Source organism: Erinaceus europaeus, chromosome 10 (assembly GCF_950295315.1).
Source record: "Erinaceus europaeus chromosome 10, mEriEur2.1, whole genome shotgun sequence".
Taxonomy (NCBI): Eukaryota; Metazoa; Chordata; class Mammalia; order Eulipotyphla; family Erinaceidae; genus Erinaceus; species Erinaceus europaeus.
The window spans coordinates 15,538,695-15,555,283 of NC_080171.1; the positions used below are offsets into that span (position 1 = coordinate 15,538,695).

Genomic DNA, 16,589 nt, shown 5'->3' on the forward strand with positions numbered 1-16,589 from the left:
CTAACAACAATAATGATAACAGCAACGATAAACAAGGGCCACAACAAAAAACCTTTTTTTTTTTTTTTGGAGGTCAGATGCATGTTTATTAGGAGGGAGGGACTTTCCTTTGAGCTCTCCTTAACAGCATGTGGGCCCTAAGCCCCTGTGCTTCCAGGGAGGTTAGGTGTGGGTGTGGCTGAGGAGCTTTCTGTCTTGTGTTATAGCGGCAGCTGCCCCTTGCCCTCTGGCAGGCTCACACATCAATGGGTTCCCGGCCTCAGTTCTGCCTCTTCACCACAAACACCCTCTGTCCTGACACAGTCACCAGGAGTGTGTGTTCTCCAAAGACCACAGATAGGCGCTTGAAGGGCACATTCATGCCATGGTGCAGCCGGAATCTGCAGGCCGTGCTGACCAGCTCCGACATGGCGCTGGCTGCCTGCTCGTCATTCTCTAGGTCACCCGATGACATGGCAGCCTTAGGTGCTGGGGGGGCCCTCCCAGGGGCCCTCCCAACCCAACAGGTAGCTTCCGGCTCCAGGCCCGCCTCATGTGCTTCAAAAAACCTTTTTTTTTTTTTTCATGAAAACAAGATAACACCCTGCCACCCCGCCTCAGAGGGGTTGGTGTGAGAATTATTATTTTTTTTTTTTAAATTAATTTTATTTTTGAGAGATGAAGAGAGGAGAGAGAGAGAAACACCAGAGCACTACTCAGCTCAGGCTTATGGTGGTGCAGGGGATTGAACCTGGGACTTAGGAGCCTCAGGCATGAGAGTCTGTTTGCATAACCATTATGCTGTCTCCCCCACCCGGTGTGAGAATTATTAATATAACCCATGTTTGGCACAGAGTGTTCAATACACCACTTAACGATTATGCTTTTTGTTTTGGCTCTTTTTCCTAGAGACCTAAAGCTTGGTCCAGTCCCTCAATTCTCTCCAGATACGACCAGTTAGTTCCCTAAGCTCTCAGGAGGGATTTTTCCCTTTACTCCCTTCCCATACCTATGCTGAGAATTGAGAATGACACTGTTCCACTACCATTTAGCTGGCTAGAAGCTTGTCTACTAGGATTTAAATCCAAAAACTTTAAAAGGCTAAGCTATTATCTACCATCTCTGAAGCCAAGTGATTCATTATGTAAGTATTTGTAAGAAGGAGGGGAAACTCTTGGTCAACACAGAGGAAGGACCAGACTTGAAAAAAAGTTGCCCTGAGCCAAGAGCCGATGTGGCTGAGTATCTTGTCCCCGCATATTTCTTATTCCTTTAGGGACAAAGGCTACAGCTTCTGCTCATGTCTTGGATTCTGAGACCAGTGAGGGATGAACAAAAAGGATAGTCCCAAGAATTAAAGTAATAATAATAATAATAATAATTTCCTAATTGCCCTGAGTTCTCTACTAAAGACTAGTTCTTCTTAACTAGTAAATGGCTAGTTATGATGGCTTTGTTATATAAATATACATTTTATATTTGCCAAGGGCTCTCTAATTTATTTGTCAAAGCCATTCATTTATGGTAAGTAAAATCTAAAATGGAATTCTTTCACTTGGCTAAGGCAATTCTGAATTCCCATGACTTTATAGCTCATAGCCTCAAATGCCAAACAATTTCAATTCACCCACATAAACAAGCCCCATTCAAAACCACTGCATTGTTGTCAGGCCCTCCAGTCAAATTCCAGGTAGTATTCTTTGCATTGTTTCCAGAACTCAGCTTTTGGCACAAAGAAATAAAAACTCTTGGCCAAAAAAGCACAAAAACTCCCCCCAAATGTAGCCACTTTGTTTCTAAGTGAAATGAACATAACTCTACCCTCCCACTTCCCCCCATGCCCATCCTTGAGAATACGCCCCGCTTACAGGACAGAGTTAAGAGTCCAGGGTGAGCTACTGCACGCAGTCATTTCTCCATCCAGGAAGACTTACACAGATTTCTGTCCTAGCTTGACTTCTCTTTGCTGGAGACCTATGCTAACCTTGATTCAGTAATTCAGGAGGCTATATGCTCTTAACACACACACACTAACCTGCTTCCTTCTGCTAGTGTCCAGTCTTCACACAAATCCCAGAATCCCAGAGTAGCAATCCTGGAAGACCCTGCAGCCACCAGTAAGTCCACGTCCTCATTTTATATATACAGGCACTGGAGCCTGCAAAGAGGATGACGTTAGGCCAAAGTCACACAGCTCATTAATGAAAGAGCTGGGACCAGAATCGCTGAACTGGAGGTTCGTCTTTCCATGGTGTCATCCTCCTTCCAACCAGTTCCTATGCTCTCTGCTCTAGTTGGCTTTTGTGCAGGAGACACATGGCCCACACCCCCTTGAGATGTAACAGTAGCCTGCAAGGCACACCTGGACTGAACTAGGCAAGCTCAGCTGGCCCGAGGCTCTTTACCTACAGAGGAAGGAGGGTCACATGGGACTCTTGTACAGGGAGGCGTGCCATGCTTGGGCATTTCCATCCCTGCATTCCTGCCAAGTCCCTTGTACTGAGCAGCAAGCACAGCCCACAAGTCTGAGACTTGTAAATGCATTTTCTCAGGCCTGTAATTTCAGATTACAACAACAGCTTTGGTATACTCCCACATCAAGTGTGTGTGTGTGTGTGTGTGTGTGTGTGTGTAAAGAGAGATGAGAGAGATAAACTCGGGCCTTGCACATGTACAATTTCACTGCTCCTAGGATGATTGTTTTCATTCAGAAAGCAAGACACAGAGAGGGAGAGATGCCACAGCAGTGGCGTTTCCCCGATTTCCATGTAGTGATGCGCTCTGTGTGATGACCTATATCCCTGCGCCCTTCAACAGTTTTTCTTAAACGATGTACTTTATTACATACAAGAGAGAATCTCACATGAGACAGAGTGAGACAAGCCAGAGTACCACTCTGCTACACGTAGCACCAGGGTTCAAACTGGAAACCTTCGGCATATAAAATCAGTGCTCCATCAATGCAATCACTGGCCTGGTCACCCCAAATCAACATTCTTCTAACAGTAAACATTTACTCAGCAGATAGTAGACAGCTGCCAATTGCTAGGGAATGGACTAGCATCAGGGGTACAGAAATCAGTGAGACATGATTTTTATCCTTTTTTAGTGAAGGAGAGAAGTATATAAACAACGACAAGATATTACACCAAGTGCTCTGGCACTGACAGGACTGTCAGTACTGGTCTGTAGACAGACACACAGAAACAACAGCTAAGTCAGAACAGGAAGTCTAGTGCAGACTTTCAATGTTGTTATATATATTTTCCCTTTTGTTGCCCTTGTTGTTTTTTTAATTGTTGTTTTATTATTGTTGTTATTGATGTCGTCATTGTTTGATAGGACAGACAGAAATGGAGAGAGGAGGGGAAGACACAGAGGGGGAGAGATAGACAGACATCTGCAGACCTGCTTCACCGCCTGTGAAGTGACTCCCCTACAGGTGGGGAGCTGGGAGCTTGAACCGGGATCCTTGGGCTCCTTACGCTGGTTCTTGTGCTTTGCACCACGTTCGCTTTACCCGCTGCACTACTGCCCAACTCCCCAGGCTTTTTTTTGTCTCCAAATAGTTTAAGATTTATAATAGCACTATAAAAAATGCTGCAAGGAATTCTAACATATTACTCATCATAGCTTCCCATAGTGCTAACATTTTCTAATACTTTGTTACAACTAAGGCAACAAGACTGGATGGTTAATTTAACTAGAGCAGTAGAGACATATTGAAGGCAGTGGCAGATATGATACTTTATAAGTCAGCACAAAAAGAGATAGAGAAAAAGTATTCTTTTATGTGGCACCATAAAAGACACACATATCACTGCCACGGGTCATTTTTTTTTTATCATTCTTTATTTCTGAGCAAAAAAAGAGAAAGAGAGAAGAGGGTGGAAGAGACAGGGAGATAAGCAGACACCACAGTACTGCCCCACCATTCCTGGAGCTCTCTGGTTCCTTCCAGGTCCTCCCATAGCATGCTGGGGCTGCAATCCAGGGAGATGTGTGGTAGGGAGCATGCTCTGTTTCATGAGCTATCTCCCATTCCTGAAAAAAATAATAATCAGACAGGAAAGCATATGCAAAGGCCCAGAGCTAAGAATTTGGTGAGCTCAGGAAAGAGTATTTGTATGGAAATGGGGAACTCGGAGGAAAAAGTGAAGGATACAAGAAGAATGAAAAAAGAAGCACCAGGTAGGGGAAGAAGAGAGAAAGGGGATGAGGCCAGTAAGGACAAAGAGGAAAGACATGTGTCCTTTTCAGGAGGGCAGTGAAACAAATGTAAAGTATTTTTTCCAGGAGACTGAAAGAAGAGCCATGGGGAGCAGCGGCTGGGGAGACAGCATAATGGTTAGGCAAAGGACTGTCAAGCCTGAGGCCCCAAGGTCCCGCCTCAAGCCCCAACACCATGGGAAACTACAGCTGAGTAGCGCTCTGGTAAAACAAACCAACAGGCTGGGGGCAGGAGCTGGATCACCTGGCAGAGTGCATGCACATTTGCCATGCGTGAAGGCCCAGCCTCCACCTGGGAGTACCCGCACAGGGGAAGGCTCACAGGCAGTGGAACAGTCCTCTCTGTCTCTCCTTTGCTCTCTTCCCCTCTGTCTCTCACCCAGTATCTAAAAAAAAAAAAAAAAAAAGGGTCAGGAATGGAGGAATTGTGCAGGAACAAAGCTCTAGCAATAACCCTGGTGGCCAGAAATAAAAAATTGTCTCTGTAATAATCCCAATGTATCACTCACCATAACTTCCCACGGTGCTAACGTCTTTAACACCATGGTACACTTGTTACAACTCAGGTGGCAATATTAGCTCATTAATTTAACTAGACCATTACAGACTTTCTGAAGGCAGTGAATTGTTTACCCAAAGATGACAACTGAAACCAGACCAGATTGTCCATGACTACAGAAGAGAAAAAGATTCAGGAAAGAATTTTATAGAACTACCAACTGGGGAGTCGGGCGGTAGCGCAGCAGGTTAAGCGCACATGGCACAAGGCGCAAGGACCGGCATAAGGATCTCAGTTCGAGCCCCCGGCTCCCCACCTGTAGGGGAGTCGCTTCACAAGTGGTGGAGCAGGTCTGTAGGTGTCTATCTCTCTCTCCCCCTCTCTGTCTTCCCCTCCTCTCTCCATTTCTCTCTGTCCTATTCAACAACGACGACATCAGTAATAACTACAACAATACAACAACAAGGGCAATAAAAGGAAATAAAAAAATAAATATTAAAATAAAAAAGAACACTACCAACTGGATACTGTCATAGAAGAGGTGTGGGGGGGGGGCGGTGGACAGTAGCCAGGGGATTAAGTGCGCATGGCACAAAGCGCAAGGAGCAGTGCAAGGATCCCAGTTCAAGCCCCGGCTTCCCACCTGCAGCAGGTCTGCAGGTATCTATCTTTCTCTCCCCCTCTCTGTCTTCCCCTCCTCTCTCCATTTCTCTCTGTTTTACCCAACAACAACCACAGCAATAACAACAACAATAACCACAATAATGATTTAAAAAGGGGGGGACGACAAAAGGGAGAAAAATAGCCTCCAGGAGAAGTGGATCGTGATACAGGCACTGAGCCCCAGCAATAACCCTGGAGGCAAACAAAAAAAAAAAAAGGAGAGGTGTGGCCGGAGGTTGTGGAACATCCAGAGAAAATCAGAAGAACCTGTCATCCCTGGAATGAGGAGATCAGTTTCCTGAATGGGCTGTGTGACCAGTTTTGCTGAAGAGGCAGAGACTACAAGGAACCTTTGGTTTTGACAATAAAGACTTTCTTTGAAGGGGCCGGGTGGCGGCGCACCTTGTTGAGAGCACATGCTACAATGCACAAAGGACTCCGGTTCGAGCCCCCAGTCCCCACCTGCAGGGGGAAAGCTTCGCGAGTGGTGAAGCAGTGCTGCAGGTGTCTCTCCTCCTCTCTATCACCCTCTTCCCTCTTGACTTCTGGCTGTCTCTATCCAATAAATAAATAGAGATAATCTTTCTAAAAATTACATTCAGCTAGAGAAAAACAAAACTTTCTTTGAAGGAGGCAGTTGCAGAGACGAGTTGAAGACAACAGCTTCATCTGTCCTCCAGCTGCAGAATGAATAGGTGACGGTAAGAGGACTGTGGGTCTATTTGCTTGTTTTTGTTTTGTTTTTAACCAGAGTACTGCTCATCTCTGGTTTATAGTGGTGTAGAGGATTAAACCTGAGATCTTCAAACCTTAGGCATGAGAGTTTGTTTGCATAATCTTTTTTAAAAATATTTTTTAAAACTTTTATTTTATTTATTTATTGCCTCCAGGGTTATTGCTGGGGCTCAGTGCCTGCACCTGAATCCACTGCTTCTGGAGGCCATTTTCCCCTTTTTGTTGCCCTTGTTGTTGTAGCCTTGTTGTGGTTATTATTGTTGTTGTTGATGTCGTTCATTGTGGGATAGGACAGAGAGAAATGGAGAGAGGAGGGGAAGACAGAGAGGGGGAGAGAAAGATAGACACCTGCAGACCTGCTTCACTGCCTGTGAAGTGACTCCCCTGCAGGTGGGGAGCCGGGGGCTCAAACTGGGATCCTTATGCCGGTCCTTACGCCTTGTGCCACGTGCGCTTAACCTGCTGTGCTACCGCCTGACCCCCTATTTTTATTTTTTTAACCAGAGCACTGTTCAGCTCTGGCTTATGGTGGTGCGGGGGATTGAACCTGGGACTTTGGAGACTTAGACATGGGGTTTTTTGGGTTTTTTTTGTTTTGCATAACCATTATGCTGTCTTGCCCAACCAAAACTGCATTTTTTTTTTTTTAACCAGAACAGTGCTCAGCTCTGGCTTATGGTGATGTGGGAGAACTGAACCTGAGACCTTAGAGCCTCAAGCATGAGAGTCTCTGTACATAACCATTATGCTATCTACCCCACCCACCCCCAAATTCCTTCTTAAACAGTTCATTTTACCTAACTATACAGATGAGTGAGATACAATTTATTGTTACATTCTTCCTAGCATGAAAAACAGACACACTGGCTGTTTTTGTTTGTTGGTTGGTTTTTGTTTTACCAGAACACGGCTCAGCTCTTGGCTTACTGGCGCAGGCACCGCCATGCGAGCTGCTTGACACGGTACCAGCTTCGCAGGAAGTTCAGCACGGCTGGACTCTCCAGGCCAAACTGAAACCATCTTGCCTTTTGCCATGTATAGGGCTTGGGATTAAGCTCTGTGTAGTCTTAATAATATTTACCTATGGCCAGGCTCAGAGCCTGACCAATGACAAAAATAATGACAAAACCTGCACTGCACTCTGTAAGACTGATCACAATGGAACAAGCAATATCAGTAATGCAGAATTTTTCAGGAGACTCCAATAGGAAAAATTGTTTCCCCCTTTATCTACACCACTTCCTTTAGTGTTTCCCCCTAAAATATAGAGAAAGATTAGTGGCTCCCACAGTGGAGGGGCCACCTTCCATAGCTAATTAATAAATGGAAAGTTACGGTACCTGTCTAGATACAATGGGCCTTTTAATCTACCACCCACCACTATGTTCCCACTTCTTTATGCAGGAATAGTACACAAGAAACTAGGTCACAGGAGTTGGGCGGTAGCACAGCGGGTTAAGCACAGGTGGTGTGAAGCACAAGGACTGGCATATGGATCCCGGTTTGAGTCCCCGGCTCCCCACCTGCAGGGGGGGTCGCATCACAAGCGGTGAAGCAGGTCTGCAGGTGTCTGTCTCTCACCCTCTCTGTCTTCCCTCTTCTCTCCATTTCTCTCTGTCCTATCCAGCAATAACAACAATAATAACTACAAAAAAAAAGGACAACAAAAGGGAAAATAAATATTTAAAAATAATAAAAAAAAAGAACCTAGGTCACATAGTGAGCATACACAGAAGATGGATTTCAGCTAGAGAGCTGAACTTTATGGAGAGGCTGGCCAGGTCAGCACCACCTTGGTGTCTTCTCAGTAAGGAACAAAACAAAACTCCTTGATCAAACAATGGAACAGACTTTACAAAAAATGGGCTGCTCAATTTGCTTAAGGCCCCTAGAAACATAACAAGCTTAAACTTTCTATGAACTATTGTCTTCTGATGCATAGGGGTAAGAGGATGGCATAAGTATACAGGTAGAATATTAATCTTAATCAATAGAACATCTGCCTAGCACACAGGTACAGGAATAACAAAAGATACAGAAACTGCGATGTGATCTCTAGGGAGAAAAGTGCCCCTGGAATGTGACTGTTCCACAAAGCAGGAGGTGTTCCCTACCTGTGCTGTTCTTACTTGGTGATTTTTGTTTTAACAATCAAAGCCTTGGTGATTTATGTATCAGTGACCAAAGCCTTGGTGATTTTTGTTTTAATAATCTATACCTTGTTGGTTTTTATTTTAATGATCTAAGCCTTATGAGACTATAAAAATAAAGTTCTGCTTAAGTAAGACAGAGATGTCTGCTGGAGCTTGATTCAGCATCAACTCACTCGTCTCTCATTCTTTATTCTTCTCCGACGCCCCTCCTCCTCCAGGTTACCCTAATAACCTGCGGGGTCTAGCCCCCGGCCGCTTACAGTGGTGCAGGGACTTTAGAACCTCAAGCATGAGAGTCTCTTTGCATAATGATTATGCTATCTACCCCTGCCCTCACACTGGCTGTTTTGATGACTGATCACATTAGGTAATAATATATTGCTGCCCATACACCCCAGGCCAGAATATTCTAGAGGACCTAATTGGAATTCAAAATGCAGACTGTTAGAACTGAAAGAGACTCCCCAGAGCATTTGATCATTATCTTCTTTTACACCTAGAGAAACAGAGCTGCCTTGAAACAGAGCTGTGCTTCTCCTCAAACTGCTAGAAAGGGGCAGAGTCCGATCTGGAGGCCATGTCTCCCGGTTTTCTGCCCTGGTTCTTTCCACAGCCCCAACTGCTTTCCAGCATCAGTGCGAATTTTCTAAAGAATCTCCAGGGTTTGCATGGAGTTGGTTCTTGGGAGAGGGCCACTCCCATTCCAGAACTGCCTGCACTGCTACCACAAGAATAATAGAGCCAAGAGGTTACTAACACCCGAATGAATACCCAGATGAATTCTCTTTTCTTGCCCGGGCTGTTTTAGATTCTGTCAGTCAGGAAGGTGCAGGGGCAGTGCGACTGTCATGGATCCCAACTCCATTGTTGCTGTGCAATGTGCATTCAAGAAGGAACATTCTGCTTTTTAACTTGGTGAGCAATCCAACCATCTGGCTCATGTCTAAGATATATATATGGCTAACGGGCATGCGCAATTTGGGACAGCGGTCTTCTAACATCTTCTTGATTAATCTGGGACAGGAAATCTGGTTGCCTGAAGCTCTTTCTTTCTAATTCCAGGGATCCCCATCAAGACGGCCACTTATTGTAACAGACTAATAGACGAGGAGCAGAGCACCGGAGAAGGAGAATCCAACTTGACATTATAATTATCTGCATTGCAACCTTGTCTTTGCCCAGGACTGGCAAGACTTTAAATAATGTGCTTTGTTTGTAATCCTCCCCGCCCCCTTCTGCAAATGTTGAGTAATTCTGAATTTGGTTGGTACATACTACATATTACAGGGGCAATACTATAATTTGTGAGGATCTGCTAACTCCACAAATAAGAATACAGCAATGTGTGGTCCGGGAGGTGGCGCAATGGATAAAATGTTGTACTCTCAAGCATGAGGTCCTAAATTCAATCCCCAGCAGCACATGTACCAGAGTGATGTCTGGTTCTTTCTCTCTCCTCATTAATAAATAAAATATTTTTTAAAAAAAGAAATTTTCTTTAAAAAAAAAAAGAATACAGTAATGATGTGAAAACATTAAAAACTAAACAAAACAAAAGCGGGGGCAGGAGGCTGCACACCAAGCTGAATGCACATGCTACTGTGCATAAGCACCTGGACCTGCAGGGGGGAAGCTTTATGAGTGCGAAACAGTGCTGTGAGCCTGCCTCTCTCTCTCTTTCTCTCTCTCTCCCCCTCTCTCCCCCCCACTCCCCCTCCCTTCTCAATTTATGTTTCTTTTTTTTTTTAGGATAATATTTTTAAAAAATATTTATTTATGGGAGTCGGGCTGTAGCGCAGCGGGTTAAGCGCAGGTGGCGCAAAGCACAAGGACCGGCATAAGGATCCCGGTTCGAACCCTGGCTCCCCACCAGCAGGGGAGTTGCTTCACAGGCAGTGAGGCAGGTCTGCAGGTGTCTATCTTTCTCTCCTCCTCTCTGTCTTCCCCTCCTCTCTCCATTTCTCTCTGTCCTATCCAACAACGACAACAACAATAAAACAACAAGGGCAACAGAAGGGAATAAATAAAATAAATATTAAAAAAAAATTTTTTTTTAATTATTTATTTTTGTTGCCCTTGCTGTTTTTTGTTGTTGCTGTTGTTGTAGTTAATGATGTCATCGTTGTTGGATAGGACAGAGAGCAATAGAGAGAGGAGGGGAAGAGGAGGGGAAGACAGAGGGGGAGAGAAAGACAGACACCTGCAGACCTGCTTCACCGCTTGTGAATCGACTCTCCTGCAGGTGGGGAGCTGGGGGCTCGAACAATTTTTCTGTTTCTATCCAAAATAAGTGAATACATATAATTTTTTTTTTAAAGGCCCTCTTCTTCTTCTAGCGTTTGCCCTTCTTCCGTAGCCAGTCAACAGCGTCAGGTTGAGCCTGATGTCAAGTTTCGAGACCTCTTTTGAATCTGGATAGGTAACAGTCGTTAACTGTGTGGGTCATAGTCTGTCTGGAGCCACAGGGGCAGTTCGGGTCCTCTCTGGCTCCCCAGCGATGGAACATAGCGGCGCATCGGCCATGGCCTGTTCCTTAGCGATTGAGGAGGGCCCTTTATATCATGCGTCTCAGAAACCTAAGTATAAAACTACTCTCAACTTACTACTTGTGTAATCATGGGCAAGTTTCACCGACCTCACTTTTTGTTGTTGTTTGTTTCCACTCAGCGTGTTTGTTTGTTTGTGTTTTAACTTATCACGAGCAATTTGAAACATACAAGAAAGACTGTAATGGCTAACTAAAAACGGCGTGCTAATCATCCTCAGCTTAAAACGATTTTTAACATTTCACTTTCACCTCTCCCTCAAATTCCACTTCACAAGACACCCAGGCCCCTTCCCCAGGCCTCTCATTGCCCCATCTCCTCACGTCTGGTATTTCCAAACATATTTGGGGCTGAAGAGTCAGCACAGTGGTTGCACAGGAGACTTGTATGCAAGCTCAGGCACTCCTCGCAGCTAGAACTGAGTACTGTGGGGGAAAAAAGTTTAAAAAGGAAAAAGAATGTTTGCATAAGCTGCTCCTTTAGAGAGCTTTGTGCGTCCTTCTAGGAAACAAACATCAGACTACCCTATTTTCATGGGGTAGTAATCAATTAGTGGAAGCTATCATTATTTATGATAGCACTTACGTACACTGCCCTCTTGGGGCGCAAAAGCACTCGCAGCGTAGAGAAACCAGACTCAAAATATTTAACACTAAAAAAAAGAAAAAAGAAAGGGGGCGGGTCCCTCGTGGTCAAGGCTCAGGTCGCCCCCTGTAGGCCGTCCTCCTTCACGACAGCGCGACCAGGAGGAAGATTGTTCCTCTCGGCGCCCCGTCGCCGGTGTGTGTGTATGGGGGGGGGCACAGGAAGTGGGATTGAGCGAACTTCCGGGCGCGAGGCGACCGCGGAGGAGAGCTGAGAGTTGCGGCAAAGAGCGGCGGCTGAGGCAGAACCGCGATGTTTCGGATCGAGGGCCTCGCTCCGAAGCTGGACCCCGAGGAGATGAAACGGAAGATGCGTGAGGATGTGATCTCCTCCATACGGAACTTTCTCATCTACGTGGCCTTGCTGCGAGTCAGTGAGTGTCTTCCTTAGCCTGCGGCCATGAGGCCGGCAAGGAGCCGCCCGGCCGGGGTCCCGCCGGCGCGTGGGCGCCGCTGGGCTGAGCCGGGGCCGCGGGCGCATGCGCGGCGGGGGTCTGCGGGGCTGCCCATCACTTAGGTTATGGCCGGCGTGCACGCGGGGTCGGGGGCCGCTGCTTCATCCACAGCTGCAGGGTGCATCCTACGTCCTTAAGTGCATTTGATTTGAAAGACCTTCCAGGGTCTGTCTCCCGCCCTCCCCCCACCCCCCACCCCAGCAGTTTTGCTAGTTGAGACTTTTTTGTTGTTAAGTACGGAAACCCCTTAGTTCAAGGTCATTCAGTGATTGGACGAACTTGACCTTGAATCCAGGTCTCCTCAATGCTTTCCCTGCTGCTGGTCTTTACTGTATTTGTAGAATCGAGTAAGTGCCTCCTTTCTCCTTTTTTTTTTTTTTATACGAGTTGTTATTAACTGTATGTCCCGAAATATTAAGGTTGGGCGGGGGTAGACTGCATAATGGTTTTATGCAAAGAGACTCTCTCATGCCGGAGACTCTGAATTCCCAGGTTCAGTCCCCCGCACCATCATAAAGCAGAACTAAGCAGTGCTTTGGTTTAAAAAAAACAAAAACGGGGTCGGGCGGTGGCGCAGTGGGTTAAGCGCACGTGGCGCAAAGCGCAGGGACCGGTTCGAGCCCCCGGCTCCCCACCTGCAGGGGAGTCGCTTCACGGGCGGTGAAGCAGGTATGCAGGTGTCTATCTTTCTCTCCCCCTCTCTCTCTGTCTTCCCCTCCTCTCTCCATTTCTCTCTGTCCTATCCAACAACAAAGCAACGTCAACAATGGCAATAATAACCGCAACGAGGCTGCAACAACTAGGGCAACAAAAAGGGGGAAAAATGGCCTCCAGGAGCGGTGGATTCATGGTGCAGGCACCGAGCTCAGCAATAACCCTGGAGGGGAAAAAAAAAAAAACTACAATGTATAGTTCCACACCCACCACCAAGTTCTGTTTCCCCACGCTCCCGCCTCCCAAAGAGAACCACCATAGATAGTTCTCACAAGCCTTAGAAACAGTTCACTTCCTTCCTTCGTGTCAGTCAGATCTCTAGATTCCGTGTATGAGTGAAACCACCTGGTTGGTGTCTTTCGTCTTCTTTACTTATTTTGCCAAGCATGATCACCTCCAGTTCCACCCATTTTGTCCCAGAGGACACAATATCATCTTTGTTGATTGCAGAGTAATATTCCATGGAATATGGATCCCATAACTTCATCGGCCAGTCATCCATCCGATGATGGACCTCTAGGCTGCCTCCACTTTGGCTACTGTGAATAATGCGGCTATGAACATAGAGGTGCAGATGCTTTTTTTTTTTCCCCACACATCTACATGTACGTATCACTGTGTGCATGCATTTTATTTATTTTTACCTCCGAGGTTATTGCTGGGACTCTGTCTGCACTGCGAATCCACTGCTCCAGGAGGCCTTTTTTTTTTTTCCCCCATTTTGTTGCCCTTGTTTTGTTGCCATTATTGTTGTTGTTGGATTGGGCAGAGAGAAATCGCGAGAGGGGAAGACAGAGAGGGAGAGAAAGACAGACATCTGCAGACCTGCTTCACTGCTGATCCTTGAGTCAGTCCGTGCACTTTCTGTTGTTGTTATTGTTGTAGTTATTACTGCTGACGTTGTTGGGTAGGACAGAGAGAAATGGAGAGGAGAGGAGAAGGGAGAGAAAGACAAACACCTGCAGACCTGCTTCACCACCTGTGAAGCGACTCCCCTGCAGGTGTTAAGAGCCAGGGCTCGAACTGGGATCCTTACTCCAGTCCTTGCGCTTTGCACCACCTGCGCTTAACCCTGCTATGCTATCACCTGACTCCCCCCTCCAGATGTTTCTTTCTTTTTTTTTTTTTTTAAGATTTTATTTATGAGAAGAGATAGGAGGAGAGAGAAAGAGCCAGACATCAGTCTGGCACATATGCTGCTGGAGATCGAACTCGGGACCTCATGCTTGAGAGTCCAAAGCTTTATCACTGCACCACCTCCCAGACCACAGATGTTTCTTCTAATTAGTGTTTGAATGTCCTCCAGATGCCTAAGAATATAGTTCCATCTTTATTTGTGTGGTGTTTCTTTGGTTTTTTTTTTTTTTTTTTTTTTTATCAGAGCGCTAGTCAGCTCTAGCTTACAGTGTGGAGGGTTGAGCCTCAGGCCTGCTGTCTCTTGGCATAACTATGATGCTGTCTACCTCCACCCTCATTTTTATTTATTAAGGACCATACAGTCTTCCAAAAGGGCTGCACCAGATTATCTGCCCTCTGGGTTTCGTTTTGCATTTAGTAGAAATGCATTTGCTTTACCTGGTCTTGGAAATAGCCCTTTGTGAGAGGCAGTGTCTTAAGAGCATGTACATCCCCTTTGAAAATTAAAACTTGACTTTCAGAGGAGATTTGTGCAAGTTATAACTTAACATCGACTATCAACTGGACACAACTCTATAGGTCAGTTCTCTACTTTTACTGATGTGAATCTAAGAAGTGACCTCCTTCTGATTCTCAGTTTGGTGTTCTTTCCCTTGCTTGTTACTACTGTATGTTGTTGGAATGTCTAAATGAGTAGGTAGGGATGATTCAAGCTCTACAGGGGAAAAACCACCCAAAGGAAAGGTTTCATATAGTGTGAGAGTGAACACTTTAGGCCCACGGGAAGTTAACACAGGGTCATTCTGTAGAGTAGTCATGTGGGCCTAACCTAGTGCTCACAGAGGCCAGGTCTCCCTTACTCAGTGATCTTTCCCTGCATTTCTCTGCCTGGCTGAGAGAACCCTGGTGAACACTTGTTTCACCCCTCATGAAACTTGCCCCGTGCAGGTGCAGGTGGGGGCAGAGGCTTAAACCCAGGACCTTGCGTGTTGTAACACGGGCGCTCAACCAGGTGCACCACCACCTGGCCCCATCTATGTTTTTCTTAAAATAAATAAATGCTCCATTAACAAGAGAGAGTACCAGAGCTCCAGCTTCCACCATAAGCCAGAGGTGAACAGTGCTCTGCCTTTAAAGAAAAAAAAAAAAAAAGAAAGAAAAGAAAAGAAAAGTCATCTGGATAGTGGCTATTTTGCCATGTGCACAACCCAGGCTTGGGAGTCTGGCCCTCACAGGAAGAGAGGGAGGGAGCTAAGAATACTGATGTACAATTAGCTCTGTCTTGAAACTTGGAAGAAATCACCATATGGTTTCCTGTAGCGCTCACACTACATTAGATTCCCAGCACCATGCACAGTGGTTGCGGTTTCTCTGTGTCCTTGCAGCACGTTTTAAATTTGCTTTATGTAGTGATGAGTGATCCATTTCATGTACTGATTAGCCAGGGCATTTTCATACATAGCAAAAATGCCACTTCGTTAGATCCAACTGTCACTACTAATCAGTGAGAACCAAAACATGTGTTCAGCCCTTCTGATTCCCTTGTTCAGTGTCGCCTATCATTACCGCCTTCTTGTGAATGGCATGTTGCTTCTTCTAGAGTTTTGGTCATTTGCCAGCTAGATCACCATAGTGAAAGGTCATCTGAAGAGGATTCGAGAGTTCTTCTTGGCTCTAAAGGAGGAAAACTACCTGAAGGAAAGCGCTCATCTAGTGTAAGAATGAACGTTTTAGGCCCACAGGAAATAACACCGGGGCTCACACAGCAGGCTTTCATGCCTGGGGTTCCAGGCTTGAGGTTCCCAAGTTCCTTCTCCAGCACTACCATAAGCCAGAGCTGGGCAGTGCTCTGGTTTGAAATACTAGTAAATCCATTCCTGTGTAAGTTGCACCTTTTGTTGAGTTACACAGGTTGGTACTAGGGCAGAAGCTTAGCAGTTAGAGCACGGTCTTTGCTCGCTTGAGAACCTGGGTTGAATTCCTGGCCCTGAGTATGCCACATAATGTTGAACTAAATCTGTAAAGTACATCCCCCAATCTTATAATTCTATAGTGTTGCTTATGGGCTAACAGATATGGAAGTAAATTTGATTTCTTTTCTTTCAGCTCCTTTTATCTTAAAGAAATTGGACAGCATATGAAGCTTGGTCATCACATATGAATGCCTAATGTGAAGAGCCTGGTTACAGTTTCTGCTCCTGTCTGTACATGGATAGGCCCAGAAGGATTTAAGTGACTTTGAATGGACATAAAATTTTTACTTTTAAGAACAAGTCTGAGTCTGGCAGCTGGCCTCCATAACTAAAACAATACTACTTGGGAAAAGACATTTTGTCATAGTATGCCCTTATGCCTGTGATATTCAGCCTTTGTGGATGTTGGGGTAATAACTGCAAATTCCATTTTCTAGCACGTATTAATTATAAGGGAATGATGTCTGCAATGATACTGTCTTATCAGTCATTTCCGTCCACCTTTTTACTTCTGTCAGTTTGTTAAAATTACGTTTTTATGGAAGCCAGCACACAACCACAATGATCTTAAAGCACAGGACCATTAGTCTATATTTTTAATAAACATACCACTTAAAACTGACTTTCTTAGTTCAGCTTTTTGCTGCTACCTAGTTGGCGAGAATATTACAATATTGCATCTATTACAAATTGCACTAAATTGACTGGTTCCCCCCACCCCTTTCCAGGGTGGTTTATCCCTGGGGCTCAATGCCTACACTGCAAATCCACTGCTCCTGGAGGCCATCTTTTCCCATATTTGTTGCCCTTGTTATTATTGTTACTGTTGCCATTGCCGTCATTGTTGGATAGGACAGAGAG

General features: G+C 45.5%; 3 protein-coding genes across 4 annotated transcripts in view; 1 reads left to right on the forward strand and 2 right to left on the reverse strand.

Annotated features, from left to right (window-relative positions):
* FRMPD1 (FERM and PDZ domain containing 1) overlaps nt 1-2,333 on the reverse strand; it is a 207,480-nt gene extending 205,147 nt beyond the window's left edge. For both annotated transcript variants that reach the window (XM_060199152.1, XM_060199146.1), the window contains exon 1: nt 2,015-2,333. The gene's annotated coding sequence lies outside the window, so the exon portion shown is untranslated. The remainder of the gene's footprint in view (nt 1-2,014) is intronic.
* LOC107522578 (ragulator complex protein LAMTOR4-like) lies at nt 54-501 on the reverse strand. The gene has a single exon (XM_060198906.1). It carries the CDS (start codon nt 452-454, stop codon nt 260-262), a length of 195 nt encoding a protein of 64 aa, XP_060054889.1. The 5' UTR covers nt 455-501; the 3' UTR covers nt 54-259.
* A 9,296-nt stretch (nt 2,334-11,629) lies between the features above and the next one.
* On the forward strand, nt 11,630-16,350 carry TOMM5 (translocase of outer mitochondrial membrane 5). The gene is made up of 2 exons (XM_007524113.3): nt 11,630-11,823; nt 15,862-16,350. The coding sequence occupies exons 1-2, from the start codon at nt 11,703-11,705 to the stop codon at nt 15,894-15,896; spliced, it is 156 nt and encodes a 51-aa protein (XP_007524175.2). The 5' UTR covers nt 11,630-11,702; the 3' UTR covers nt 15,897-16,350.
* Nucleotides 16,351-16,589: the final 239 nt, after the last annotated feature.